This window comes from Saccopteryx leptura, chromosome 1, assembly GCF_036850995.1.
Source record: "Saccopteryx leptura isolate mSacLep1 chromosome 1, mSacLep1_pri_phased_curated, whole genome shotgun sequence".
Lineage (NCBI taxonomy): Eukaryota > Metazoa > Chordata > Mammalia > Chiroptera > Emballonuridae > Saccopteryx > Saccopteryx leptura.
The window spans coordinates 185964698-185979514 of record NC_089503.1 but is presented as its reverse complement, the minus strand read 5'-3'; the positions used below and the strand labels follow the sequence as shown (position 1 = coordinate 185979514).

General features: G+C 44.5%; 2 protein-coding genes across 2 annotated transcripts in view; one reads left to right on the top strand and one right to left on the bottom strand.

Moving 5' to 3' along the window:
* The window catches only part of DISC1 (DISC1 scaffold protein), a 440648-nt gene that overhangs the window by 354401 nt on the left and 71430 nt on the right, over positions 1-14817 (bottom strand). The window contains 1 exon segment of the mRNA XM_066360151.1: positions 12615-12762. Coding sequence (XP_066216248.1) covers positions 12615-12762 — 148 coding nt within the window.
* Positions 3678-4592, top strand: LOC136403887 (stathmin-like). The gene has a single exon (XM_066383224.1). The coding sequence runs from the start codon at positions 3714-3716 to the stop codon at positions 4137-4139; it is 426 nt and encodes a 141-aa protein (XP_066239321.1). The 5' UTR covers positions 3678-3713; the 3' UTR covers positions 4140-4592.

Here is a 14817-nt window from a genome sequence, read left to right as displayed (position 1 = left end):
ACCTAACAAACTGGCAAAAGTTTTCATAAACCACAACTCTTTGGTGTACATAGGAGATAAGAATTAGATTTGAAATATAATACAACTTTGGATTTACAGTCCCACGTCTAAGAATTCATTGTATGTAAATAATCAGAGATGTGCACAAAGATTAGCTACAAAAATACCACAGTTTTTTCTTAGTGGCCAGAAACTGAAAACACTGCAATTGTGGCCCAAAATGAGGATAAAGCAATAACCCACAGCTCAGCCTCCCTGAGGAGGACAGCACAGCCACTAAAACTGGGTCAAAGAAGCTATAAATGCATAAAGAATGCTCAGTGTATATTGCTATTTTTAATGCAGGTGTTATGGTAATATGTATGTTATGAACCAACTATTATAAAAATAACATGTATATAATAGGAAAATATCCACTAAGTCTATCAGTTCTCATCTCTGAGTGACAAGATGACTTCTTATGGCCAATCTTTCATTTTCTAAGTTTTCTGAGCATGTACTGTTTGTATAACCATAATAAAAATGTTTTCTACCCCATACACTAAGTCACTGCACAATTGACTTGAATATTTGAATACAGTCAACCTGTTGTAGACTTTGGACAAAACAGGCATGTCTGCATTTTAAATAAACACCATTTATACATTAATGGTCAAGGGCATCTTCTCTGCAGAGAAGCAGGTATCTATGGCTTCTCCGACGGTCTGAGGATGAACTAAACCCATCCCCCCCTCTGCTAGAAGCTCCTGTCACAGAGCCAGATGTCAGCTGCCACACACGTATTGAGCTCAGGACTCACCACCAGAAGTGACACTGCAAGTTCTAATTTGGACATTCGCAGGGTCTCACCACCTCCACAAGTCTTACCAAAAAAAATTAGTAACTGTCCCTAATATACATGTGCTTTGTTCCTCTCCTTTCACTTCTAATGCACTTCATTGATTCATTCATTTATTCAGCAAAGGGAAAACACATTATTCAGCTAGCCTACTACGTGCCGTGGGCTATGTTTGGGTGCTAGGGACACAGCCATGAAAAGACATGGGTCCTGCACAGAGCAGGGACAAACATACCAGCAGGAAAATACAGGTCATAGTAAAATGCTCCACCAAGACTCAAACCCCCACTGTAGGAGCTGAAAGGTGGAAGCCACTCTCCCATCTCCTCAATCTCCGTGTGGCACTGAAAACCGCGTGAGTCCACCAAGCACTGCAGAGAAGCAACCTGATATTTTTAGAACCCATGGGAGAAAATACGTTGCTTAGCTTTTCTAAGTCAGAGCAGCAGCTGAGAAAAAAGAAGCCCAGCTCATATTCCTTGGTTTTCCTGAATCATCTTAAGAAGTGCTTACTTATTGTAACATACCACACAAATCAGACATTTATTTTAAGACCTGTTACTCTCTGTTCCATGTGCTTCAAGGCAAATAATAATAGTAATAGTAAAAATTTTTAACTGATAATCGACTATAAAATGAACTCATGATTTGAGAATTTACTATACCCCAGGCACTAGCATTTTTTCAATTGAATTTATTAGGATGACTCTCATTACCATAACATATAGAATTCAGGTGCCCAATTCTACAACACATTTCTGTACACCATATTGTGTGTTCACCTCCCCCTAAGTCAAGTGACACTATCATTTTTATCACACTCTCTTCCCACTGCAGACCTAAGGGGACGATATTACTACCAGTTTTATCAATGAGGAAACCATGTCAGGGAGGTTAAGTGACTTGCCCTTGGTACCACAGAGAGCAATGGCGAGGAGTCAGTTACACATGAGGCTGATTCCACACGCCGCTTAGGCCCCTGCAAGATCATAAACTTCCGGTCATGTGCTTCCACACCCACTGATTTAAGCCTGTTGCTCTCTGTTCAATGAGGAACAGCTGAGAATGACAGGGCTCAACACCCCCTGGGAGGTAGACAACCACAGCTCCAGCCTCACTCCTGCTTTTTCTGGCTTTGTTCTTGGACTCACTAAACCTTTCTCTACTTTAACTGCCTCATTTTTAAGATGAGGATGAGGGTGATGATAATGGCTTCCCTGTATGGCTGATCATGGGATCAGATTTATTCAACAAATGACCACTGAGTACCTACTGTATACAGGCCCTTCTGTCTGCAGAAAGCTTGCTGTTTACAGACTCTCATGTCTCAATGTTTGCACCATGCTCACATCCAGTGGACACACTGTCCTCTGTCTTACATGGAGCAATGAAGACTAAAGATGGACTGTATAATGCCAGTAGTCAAGGCCAGGCAGGTCCACATTGGATTCAGGCATACGGTAGAAAAACTGCGGAGACAGGAACTATTGGGCCATTCCATTTAATAAAGTCTCACAACCACAGACAAGCACACAGGCAGGGGAAACCTCCTCTCAGGCAAACAAACAGCAAAATGGCCCCTCACAGTGGCGGGCAGACAATCCACGCATCAGCAATCCCCCATCTCTCTTGAGTGCAAGCACCCATTGCCGTATATAGGCCATGCACAGGTACCTCTGCCAGGTGCTCACACACTAATAAAGCAAAGTGCTTGTAGCTGGTACACCAGCAAGCAAGCCTAACACAGCTGCCCCACAGAATGTTTCTGTATGGAGGTTCTTCAAAAAACTTAATATATAACTACCTTATTACCACTTCTGCAATTCCACTTTTGGGTATATATCCAAAGAAATCTGTTGGGGCAAACAGCTGTGTTAGGCTTGCTCTCTGGTATACTGGCTGCAAGCACTTTGCTTGATTAGTGTGTGACCACGTGGCAGAGGCATGTGTGTATAGCCTATGTAAGGCAGTGGGGTGCTTGTGCTCAAGAGGAGATTGCAGATGGCAGATTGCCGGCTGCCCACCCACCACCGTGAGTGGCCATTTTTTACGGTTTGCCTGAGAAACAGTTTTCTCTGCTTGTTTACTCGCCCGCCGTTGTGGGACTCTATTAAATATAATGGCCCAATACTTTCAGGCTCCACAGTTTCTCTACCCTCTGCCCAAATCCAATGCTACCTGGCCTTGGCCACCAGCATTACAAAATCCAAAACACTAATTTGGAACAATATATGTACCCCTATGTTCATTGCAGTGTTATTTACAATAGCCAAGCTATGGAAGCAACCCAAGTGCCCATCAGAAGACAAGTGGAGGGAGGAGGTTGGGGGCAGCGAGAGGGTCGCAGCCAGCGGGCGGAGCGGGGCCTTCGTGGCGCCCTCTACTGGAAGGCGGCGGGCGGGGCAGCGGGTCCCGGAGAGGCTGACGGGCTGGGGTCGCTCCGCTTTGTGTGTGGCTCGGGCGGAGCCTGGGCTTTGTCCCCACTCCCTGGGGGCGCGACCAGCTGGGCAAGCCCCCAACTTTGGACCCCAGTTGCGGTTGAGGAGACAATAGGGGGCGTGGGTCCCCATTTGTCTCCCTCACTCCCCCTGCAGGCGCGGCCCCGCTGGGGTTCCCATTGTCTGGAGGGGCAGAGAGGCGCCTCCAGGGAGCTGGGTGCTTTTAGGGCCAAACTGCGCAAGACCAGGGCTGCGCCCGCTCCCCGCGATGGTCTTCGCCCAGTGACTGTGGCCCCGGGAGGCTAACAACCCATGAAGGCAATTGGGGACACAGAAAGTCAGGATGGCCGCAGATTGGGTGGGAGCAAAGGGAGGAGGGCTTTCCTTGCCATTGGATTGTGTAGGATATACTGCCAGGCTCTTGTCTTCTGTTCACCATGGCTTCTTCTGATATCCAGGTGAAAGAACTGGAGAAGCGTGCCTCAGGTCAGGCTTTTGAGCTGATTCTCAGCCCTAGATCAAAAGAATCTGTTCCAGAAGTCCCTCTTTCCCCTCCGAAGAAGAAGGATCTTTCCCTAGAGGAAATTCAGAAGAAGTTAGAAGCTGCAGAAAAAAGACGCAAGTCCCATGAAGCTGAGGTCTTGAAGCAGCTTGCTGAGAAACGAGAGCATGAGAAAGAAGTGCTTCAGAAAGCAATCGAGAAGAACAACTTCAGTAAAATGGCAGAAGAGAAACTGACCCACAAAATGGAAGTCAACAAAGAGAACCAAGAGGCACAAATGGCTGCCAAACTGCAGCGCTTGCGAGAGAAGGACAAGCACATTGAAGAAGTGCAGAAGAACAGAGTCCAAAGATCCTGCTGATGAAACTGAAGCTGACTAATTTGTTCTGAGAACTGACTTTCTCCCCACTCCCCTTCCTAAATATCCAAAGACTGTACTGGCTAGTGTCATTTTATTTTTGCCCTCCTGACAATTCTTCTAGAAGCTGATGTAGGACCATAGGTAGATCCAGACTGTACGGTGTTGTTTTAGAGGATAAAGGGAGAAACTGAAAGTGTTTTGCTCTTTTTCTAAAGTGTTGAAGTCTTTCTAATGTAGCTATTTTTCTTGTATCTTTTCTACTTCAGTACACCTGGTGTACTGGGTCAATGGCTAGTACTGTATTGGCTCTGTGGAAACATGTTTGTGAAAAGTATATAGTTGGCTTCTTTCAAATTGTTAGGTGCTGAATATCTGTTCACTTTTAAATCCCAATTCTGTCCCGATCTTACCAGATGCTACTGTACTTGAATGGTTAATAAAACTGCACAGTGCTGTTGGAAATATTTTTTTAAAAAATAGGGGAAAAAAAGACAAGTGGATAAAAAAGTTGTGGTAGGTTCTGGCTAGTTGGCTTACTCAGAGCATCTTCCCAAAACACCAAGGTTGCATGTTTGATCCCCAGCCAGGGCACATGTGAAAGCAACCAATGAATGTACAACTAAGGCACAGCAAAGTGGAAAAACATGAATGCTTTCCTCTCTCTCTCTCTCTCTCTCTCTCTCTCTCTCTCTCTCTCTCTCTTTCTCACTCACTCTCTTTCTCCTCCTTCTCTCTGTCTCTCTGAAAGCAATCAATCAATAAATAAAAATTTTTTTTTAAGGTTTAATGCTGTTGGCCGAGACCAGGCAGGTCAACACTGGATTCAGGCTGGTGGTAGAAAAACTGTAGAGCGGAAAGCGTTGGGCCATTAATGTTCAATAAAGTCTCACACCGGCAGATGAGCAAACAGGCAGGGGAAAACCACTTCTCAGGCCCCTCATAGTGGTGGGCAGGCAAACCACCATCTGCATTCCACAACCTGCTGCCCTGAGGGAAAGCACCCAAAGTGTTACATAGATTATACACACGTGGTGCTGCCACGGACTCACGCACTAACCAAGCAAAGTGCTTGCAGCCCATAAACCAGTGAGCAAGCCTAACAGCCGTTTTCCCAACAAAAAGCTTGGCCATTTGAAAAAGAAAGAAATCTTACCATTTGTGACAGCGTGAATGGACCTAGAGGGTCTTATGCTAAGTGAAATAAGTCAAACAGAGAAAGACAAATATCATATAATTTAACTATGTGGAATCTAATGAACAAAATGAACAAACTTAACAGAAACAAACTCATAGATATGGAGACCAAACTGATGATTGCTGATGGGTGGGGTTGGGGGGATGGGTGAAAAAGGTGAAGGGATTAAGTACAGATTGGTAGTTATAAATAGTCATGTGGATGTAAAGTATAGTGTAGGGAATATAGCAATAATATTGTAATGACTATGGTGTCAGGTGGGTCTGGAAATATCAGGGAAAACTTTGTAAAGTACATGACTATCTAACCCCTATGCTGTACACTTGAAACATACAAATATTGAATGTAAAATTCTAATATATGTTTGATTTTAAAAAATATAGACTGTTTCTGCAGTTCTTCAGATGTATCAGAAGAGGACGTCTCTGGAACAGAACCATCATCATCTATTGACATCGCAGGAATTGGACACACTTCTGCCTCTGGGCCCCAGTGTCTGACTCACCTGTTCACACAGCCCCTATTCTCAACTCGGAGCCTCAGAGGAAAGAGACTGAGCCATCTCACGGGTTGTCCCTAATGCCCAGCACTGAGCAGGGGCTTAGCAGATATTTGTTGAATGATTTAATGAGTCCGTGGCCTACCAAGTTCAGAACTTGTTTACATTCATCTTTCTATTGTATTAGATCACTTCTTTGTACAAATTTATTTCCCAATTTTCTCTGCTTATGCAAATATTGTTTCCTGAATTTCCTAAATAGATACCATCTGGGTTGGGATGAGAGTTATTGAAGGAAATCAATATCTAATTGAAATTAGCTAAGAGGAGCTACAGGAGGGGAACTGGGAATTCTCCCTATTATGGTTAATCACATTATTTATAATCCACCAGGAAAGCCCATGTGATTAACCAAAACTCCTCTCTCCATCTCTCAGGCTTTGACTCCGGGTACAGGAAGCCATCCACAAATGGCTGAGTGATGGCCCCAGGATACACGGCAGCTCAGTAATGAAGCAAGAGACAGCTTTGCCTCTTTCAGACTTGCAGTCCTCTGAGCCCCGCTGCCTCTTCCTTCGACGATGTTGTTCCCTTTCTATTTCATATTTTCAATGTCTCATCCCTAGTGTCAGTCCCAATTAGCATCACTGCTGTTAACTAGTCAGTATGTAAAACAATACATCCTGCAGGGGTGAGAACTGAAACAGGCGAGTGGGATGTCAGAACAGCACTCAGGCTGCTGGGGACCCAGGATGTCTCAGACCTCACATTTAGACCTGAGATGGCACGCAGTCCTCCTTCTGGGGCTGTCCACTGCTGGGAAAATCCTGGCTTTCTACTTTTATCTTTCCCCTAAGCATTTAAGGAAAGATAAACCATTTATAAAATAAGGTCCCACAGCCCTGAACACAGTTGAGCACCAAACTGCACAGAACATTTTTTATCCCAGCGTAGCACTCACCACGTCACCTCTGTGAGCTCAGTGACACTAAGACTGAAACACCAATTGAGTGTCAGCATTTCCTGAGCCCGGTGGACAATGAGCATGCACCCGTGATGAACCCATATCACTGCCGCCTGCCCAGGGCCCTCCAGCATTTATCCTTTACTCAGAGAGCTGCCTTTGGAAGCATCTGGAGAATGCCAACTGGGCAGAGGAGTGGCCAGACAACACACCTGCCAGGACGTCTGTAATGCTAGTGGCCGAGGCCAGGCAGGTCCACACTGGATTGGGGAAGATGGCAGAGAAATTGCAGAGGCCAAAAGCTTTGGGCCATTACCGTTTAATTCTCACAATGGCAGACGAGCAAACAGGCAGGGGAAATCACTTCTTAGGCCTCTCACAGTGGCAGGCAGGCATTCCATGATCTGCCATCTGCAATCCACCCTGAGCACACTAATCTAGCAAAGTGTTTGCAGCTGGAAAACCAGTGAGCAAGCCTAACACAGCTGTTTTCTCCATAATGTCCATGGAAAATCGCTTGTGGTAACTGCTGTGGTCTGTACAGTTGTGCGTGTAGCAGAGAGAGGCCCTCTCCCAGACAGGAATGCCAGGCTTCATTGTTCAAGAAAAATCAGTTTTGTGCCAACACTGGAAAGGTAGCATTTCAGTCAAGGAAAGGACCCAAATTAGCACAGCCAACGCTCTCATTGTCACAGTTAAGCAAACCTCAGTCGAGATGACTATTTCTGGCAACATGAATTGAATGCAGCTCTTCTGAGTACCTTGGCTGATGGCTGCTCCCAGTGATGAGCAGTCCATCAAACTGATGTCATACAGCATCCGTGTTTCCATCTCTCCCTCTCTGGGAAGGTGCTGATACAGAAATGGTTTGCACCAGCCACATAATCAGTCAAGTGTGCTTTACATCTAGAGCTAGCTTCCTCATCCAACAGTGCCACAAATTATGGAGGCCACTCTGACAGCACAACTGAATATTGTAAAATTGCCAGGCATGCAATTTTACAATATAAAATTGTGTATAGGTCACGTTACTATTCTTCCTTTGAATATATGATTTTGGTCCAAAAAGAAAGGAGAATGGGATAAAAGTCATATTCCTTAGAAAACTGAGCATCATTGCTTTATACAGTCTTGTCTCACTCCCTACAAGAGGAAAATGTGCATAGTTATTTGGGTTTATAAAGTGTTGCGCAACCAACTGGCTTCAGAAGGACAGGCGTCAGCTGAATTTGAGCTAAAGAGGGTGACATGGAAGACCTTGTTTGGGAAGTTGTATTTATAATCCACTAATCCTAAAATCAGTTGAGAGGAGTCCTCTGTGGCTCACCTCAGTTTCTTTTTCTCTGTTTTCCTTCCTCCTTTCTCTTCTAGAGGCGATGACAAGGGTCAGCAGTGGGTCTCCTGGGAATGGGACACATGACATGCTGGTGCCCACCTGACATCTAACCTCCAGCTCTGATCCAGAAACATACCCTGTTATGCCTTGATAGTGATCATTTTTGTACCATATCATAATGTTGCCCTCTCATTTTTTATCTCTGGTAAAATGTGTCTGTAACAATGATTTTCTAGTCTTTACACAATGTACCTTCATTCCATCTGTGGACTTACAGCAGACTGTCACTGAATTCTATGGTATGGGTTCCTGACAGGGCAATTAGGTGGAAATAAAGAACGATGTGTTTCAAAGGGAATAGAGGAAGGAATAAGGGATCAGAGGGGAAATGGCTCAGTCCAGAAGCATCATGAGCTACACAGCATTTATCTCTTCTGTTTCCATCGTAAAGTGTGTGAGCAGGAAGTATGTGGAGAGGCAACCCAGAGCTCTTGGTAAGTCCCATTGGAAAACCATTGTATATTTTCGTTTTTAAATACGGCTATGGCCCTGGGTGGTAGGCTCAGTGAATAGAGCATCATCAAGCCCAGCATGCAGACATCCCAGGTTCAATCCCCGGTCAGGGCAAACATGAAAAGTGACCATCTTCTTCTCTTCCCCTCTCTCTCTCCCCTCTCTCTCTCTCTCATCCCCTCCCACAGCCAATGTCTTGATTGGTTCCAGCATCAGCTCCAGGCATGGAGGATAGCTCAGTTGGTCCAAGCATTGGACCCAGATGAGAGATGCTGGGTGGATCCCAATTGGGGCACATGCAGGAGTCTATTTCCGCTCCTCTCACTTAAAAAATAAAAATTAAAAATAAACTCAGTTGTATTTTGTTTACTGGTGTCTTAAGTAGTCCACTGGGGGAAAAGTGTTTAATAAAGGCCATTTTACACACACACATGCACGCACACAATTTAGGCTGTAAATATGACCAATTTTACTATTCACATTGGTAAAGATGCAGTGGGAAAATACGTAGAATGCAGTCAGAGAAATGCAAAATATTAGTGAGAAAATCACAGTCATACATGTAAATGCAAGCCAAAGTTCCTCTAGGATAAAGGGAAAAATAACTTTCTTTTGACTAGAGCAAGAATAGATGGTTCTCTGTTCTCCTCTGATCACTGTTATGACAGGATGTCAAGGTGGGATCTTCCTGTTGCTCCAGAATTAGAAGCTAAAACAGAAAAATACAGGCCTAAATGCCCCCCATTCTATCTCTAACTGTGGGCAGGGGTGCCCCTTCCAGGAGCTACACGAGCATTGCTACCACAACCACTAACTACTCTCAACACACACACACACACACACACACACACACACTGGCTGTGCAGGAAGTGAAATCTTCACGAGAGGTGCTTTTTGGACCCCTTCCCTCAGAAAGGCAAAATGCAAATATGCTCTCCACCCAAACCAAATGGAGAAAAGGAAACCCACTGGACTCACCCATAAAGATGGGCGTGCCCTGCTAGGAGGAAGACTGGAATCTGATTCTCCAGGGTGGGTAGCATTTAAGTGTGGGTTCCTCAATAGCAAAGTCTGAAGCAGGGGTCCGAGTTGGGACTGTTTTATTTTTTTTGGAGAAGTGGTTCATAAAACTTAAGAGTGAGAAAGTGAGAAAGAGGAAAAATCCATAAACAGTGCATTACTGAGCTAATCACCACATGGGTGACTGGGGCTCAATCCTCCTAGGAATCTTCTGGATAAAGGAACTGGAGAGTCATGGAAGTCTGAAGGTCAGTAACAGGGCAGCCTGAATGCCCACCATTCATTTCCCAAAGATATGTGAGCTTCCCATGAATCAAGAGGACATCACAAAAGTTACTTTCACAACAGTGTGCCACTGGGCAAGGGGACCCACAGAAAGGGGCTGGGTTAAATGTGAAAAGCGTGGATGCCCAGGTAGGAGGAGAGAACTCCATTCTCACCAGGATCTGGACAGCGGAAGGCCCTGTGGTGGTCCCTGGGGAACCTATGCCTAGGTCCCATAGGAAAGCAAGTGTATTGACTCCTATACGCGGGGCTTCCCAGCCTCTAGTAGCCAAGGAGGCAGCACTGACCAGCAAGGAGAAGACTACAGACACTGGCCAGGGAAAGATTTGAACTGGATGTACAAGTGATGTTCCAAACTGGAATGGATGAATGAACATCAGTAACTGAAAATGACCCTGACATTTGTTGTCTGTCCAAGATATAAAGAAATGGGAGAGATGTATTCAACAGCAAAACAAAGACTAGAGAAGTGTAAAACCATGCTGCATTTGTGCCCACTGAGCAGAGGCCCACTTACATTACTGAGCCATCCCTGCTTAACCCACAGAGGAAGCAGCTAGAAGGGCTGCTAGAAGGACCCAAATAAATCAGGTGGGGTTTCAGGGTGGTCTTCAACACAAGACTCAGAAAGTTAAACTGTGCTTTTTAAAAAGTTGAATTAAACAAAGATTGTTACAAAGAAAATGAAATTGCAGTGCCCGATTGTACTTGGTTGTTCACATTTCCTTAAATCTTATTCTAAACAAAATCTCGTTAACCTAAATTCCAAAGACCCAGAAACTGCATGCAGTCGCTAGTATGTTTGGGCATACGCAATTTGAGGACAGAAGAAGTCTTCAGCTTTCACCAGGTTCTCAAAGAAATACTTGATCCCAAAAGGTTAGGAGACACTTATTTGTGTTATTAATTAGCTGAAAATTTTCCAAGTCAATCAACTATCTTATTTCTACAAAGAAAGAAAGTACTGTTCATTGGAAAACATTCTGTGTCCCGCTGACTCAGAGGAGCCCTTGGTCTGTGAGAAACCTTTCTGTCCAAATTCTAGGCTTATGTGAGCTCCAGCCCAGCTGGTGGCCGCTGTGAAAACTGCAGCCACAGCCCCTGGTTTAGGGGAGACCTGCAAATCCATTAATCCTATTGATGAAAAATGTCACAGGCTAGTTGGGCATTTGGCATATTGAAATACAATTTTTTAAATTACAAATAACTATGTAATAATGTTAATGTGCATTATAAAAACAAGGAGAGAAGTTCGTTTTGAGTCATTATTTTCTAATTGTGTTAATAAGACAAGTGGATTTGGCAAAAGAAAAGCCAAGATAACACATAACCAACTGGCATTTGGCAAACAGTGATCTAATTCAACCCTCTCATTTTCTGATGTGGAAAGTGAGTGTGCAGAAGTTAGGATACTACACCAGGTCATTACAGGGGGTTAGAGGAAAAGGTAAGACCAGAACTCAGGTATCCTGGCCTCCAAGCCAGGGTTCTGTCAAGACACTGTGGAAGTCCTTGCTAGGGAGTCAGAAGGAAGGCTGAATAAGCATTCTCTCCAGGCAACTGAACCACCTCAGAGTGAAGCTTCCCTTTCTCCCTCTCTCTCTCTCTCTCTCTCTTTCTCTCTCTCTCTCTCTCAATAGGAATTCATGTATATCTTTGGCAACCTATATACAGGTACACCACATATGTATCACTTTCATTCACTCGGTGGAGACTCATGGAATATGTCTTGTGGGCTAGCCACTGTTCCAGTCTCTTGGCATAAAGGATAAACACAATGCAGCCTTGTCCTCCAGGATCTTGTAGTCTTTCAGAGTAAACAGATATTCAGGGAAACATCTACTTAAGACCCAACACAGGAGGTGACTCAAATTGCTCCAGCAGTTCAAGAGGGAGACGTTGACTTATGGGCTACACAAGAATGGTAATGACAAAAGTGGGTCAGGTGCAAAGTTTGAACTTAGAAACATTAAGAGCACTTAGGCAACTTCTAATACTTTAGTATGTGTGGGCTGTGGGCACTGGTGATGGCTAGTTAAACCAAGGGCTGCTGGTAGCCAGATTGGAAATGCTGTGGCTGTGATCCTAAGCAGCCCAGATTTTACCCTGAAGGCAGAGAGCCACTGAGTGTGGCATGTTACTGCCATTGGTGGCACTGTGAAAGATGACTGAGCAGGAAGCATATGGGAATCAGGAACACTATCGAGGAGACCATGGCGATGACCCAGACCCCAGACTTTAGGGCAGAACTAAGGCATTTCCCCAGGGGTGAGCAAGGGAGTGGGAATGAGAGCAAGACAGACGACAGAATCAACCATGAAACTGAGAAGGCAAAGGGTAACACAACGACAGAAGACCAAGCTGCCCTTGACAAGAGGACACCCACCTCCACCTTCTCAAAAGGCTGGTTTCCAGGGAACTTTAACCGCACATGTCCAGGGCCTATCCCTGTCAACTGGCAGAAAGGGCTGATTGACACGGGACTCTCACTCGGGAAGGGAATCCACCCATCCAACCAACAAAGGGGTGCTTTTCAAAATTAGCACCCAAGGGTCTCTCCAGCTAAACCCCTCCCAGCTCTTCACTACTCAGGAGCTGAGAGAGGAAGGGACCCAGGGAGAGGAGAGGAGAGGAGTGGAGGGGTGGGTAACCCAAGAACTTACCACTGTGCGGCCCAGTGCAAGGCAGCCTCTGCCTGTGCACCCAGGTAGACCAGAAGGCTGCTAAGGGCCGGCTGCCTTGAAGGAAGCTGGAAGTGCAGGCTGTTTTTCTCCTTCTCCAGGTCTTCTAATCTTAGTTTTAGTATCTCAGCTAGAAAACCAAAATGACAAGAGAGTGGAATAAAGAATCATGAAACTCAGTAGACAATCCAACGTCTCTTAGCTCCACTCCCACTCAATGTCCAACTTGATGACATAATACAAAGGTCACCGGTTGATAGGCCAGAACTTTCATCTCTCAGCTGGTGCTTTTAAGAATCTTCCAGTCTTTCTACTGACAATACAGCCATCCTACCTTTCATTTTTCTAACTATCAGAGCTTAGAGTTTATATATTTATATCATGGTCCTTATTATCATCACATAGAAGGATACTTAATAGCAATTATTTTAAAACCATGATGATTGTTTGGAAGAAAACCTGTTAATTTTGATGAGTTCTATATAATCAGCTGAAAAAAAAAATCAATGCCCAAGTGTTGATTTTAAGATTGTTTCCTTAGAAATTGCCCATCAAAATAAAACCCATCACAGTTACTTGTCATAGAAGCAGTGTTCAGATTCTATCATGTTATACAGCAGTGGTTTTCAACCACTGGTCCACAGACCGGTGCTAGTCCACCAGAAATTCTGTGCCCATCCGCAAAAGGTTGAAAACCACTGTTCTAGATGACCGTCTGTCCACATCTGTTAGGAAGTAAAGGTCCTATTATTTTTTAACAACTTTAAGTCTCCTAGGACAAGGTATAAACATAGAATCACTGTGAAACAATTTTTCTTTAAAAAAAATAAACTGCAGAAATTGGAATCCCCTCAAATGAGAATTTACCTTCCTAATCAAACACCTAAAGAATTGGAAAGTTTCCCATAAAGCCATATTCGCAGAAATGTAAGGACTGGGTTTGAAAATACCATCTGTCGGAGATTCTGTTTTGGTGGTCCTAGCCAGGAGTGTGTGGAAAACTTGATACCTCGTGCCGGCGGATAGTAGGAGGGTGCTGGGACTGCCCAGATCCCAGGAGCCACCTCTGGCCATGAGCGCCCACTGCTTACCTCAGTGCAAGTTACCCTTCCCTACCAGTGATAAGAAGCCATTGTGGAGGCTCTACCCTACATCACAAAGACTCCTTTGTCTTTCCGTAGCCCCACAGCCACTGTCTAAGGAAGCCATTTCTGTAAGATTCAATTTTGGATTAAAACACTGTTTTCAACAAGCTTATTATTTTGAAAACACCTTGAACAAAACCTTGTATCATATGACAACAGAGGTCAACACTGATCCCAGCAGCCCCTCGGTGCAGTGACACTTCTCTCATGTAAACCCACCACCAAGACACACACTGGGCAGAGGAAGGCTTGTCCCAGGTGTCGTGGAAAGCAAATCTGGGTCTCTGGAGATGTCACCTGAGAGACCTGCCCATGAATGCGCCATATGTATTGGGACAGATAGCCAGAAACTTGCTAAGAGGAGATGTCAAGAGTTCGTTCTAATGATACCGAAAAGCGTAGTGAACTCATTATGGTTCAAGATCAAGTCCCAGGTAAGTGCCAGGCCCTCAGTCAGTGTCGCCTTCTTCACCAGGCCAGCCGGGTCTCATTCAAATGCCACACTTACAACAACGTCTGGCCTGATAGCTCTTTTAAGAGAACGCCACAAGGTCCCTGTTCCCTAACACCAAGCCTTAAACTTTTGTAAAAAAATTTAATTAATGAAACATTAATCTTTTTATTTTTATTAATTTAGGTATTTATTTTTTTATTTACTTATTTATTTATGCCTTGGTACACGACATTAAAACTATCATGAAAAGCAAGAAAGCCCTTGCCTTGTGTGTTCTAAGGCAACACTGATGCAGTCATATGTTGTGATAAAGACAACCACACAGGGATTAGGAGGAAACTGAGTCTGTCCCTCAGCGCTGCCGCTCCTACTGTCCTTTCTAAGATTCAATTCCTAATCTGTGGAAATAAGGCTAACAAGAGTGCCTATATCATAAGGTTTTCTAAGGATTAAATTAGATAATCTATGCAAAGCATTTAGCACCATGCCTGGCGCCCAACTCGTGGCCAAAAGGACTGGCTCTTATCAGTAGGGCCATTAGGTCCTGGTCCCCAGGTGTTCACAAGAAAGTTAGACCCAGTCTGGC

Bases quoted from the DNA above. Each gene is read 5' to 3' on its own strand.
- LOC136403887 (XM_066383224.1), top strand. From the start codon at position 3,714: ATGGCTTCTTCTGATATCCAGGTGAAAGAACTGGAGAAGCGTGCCTCA.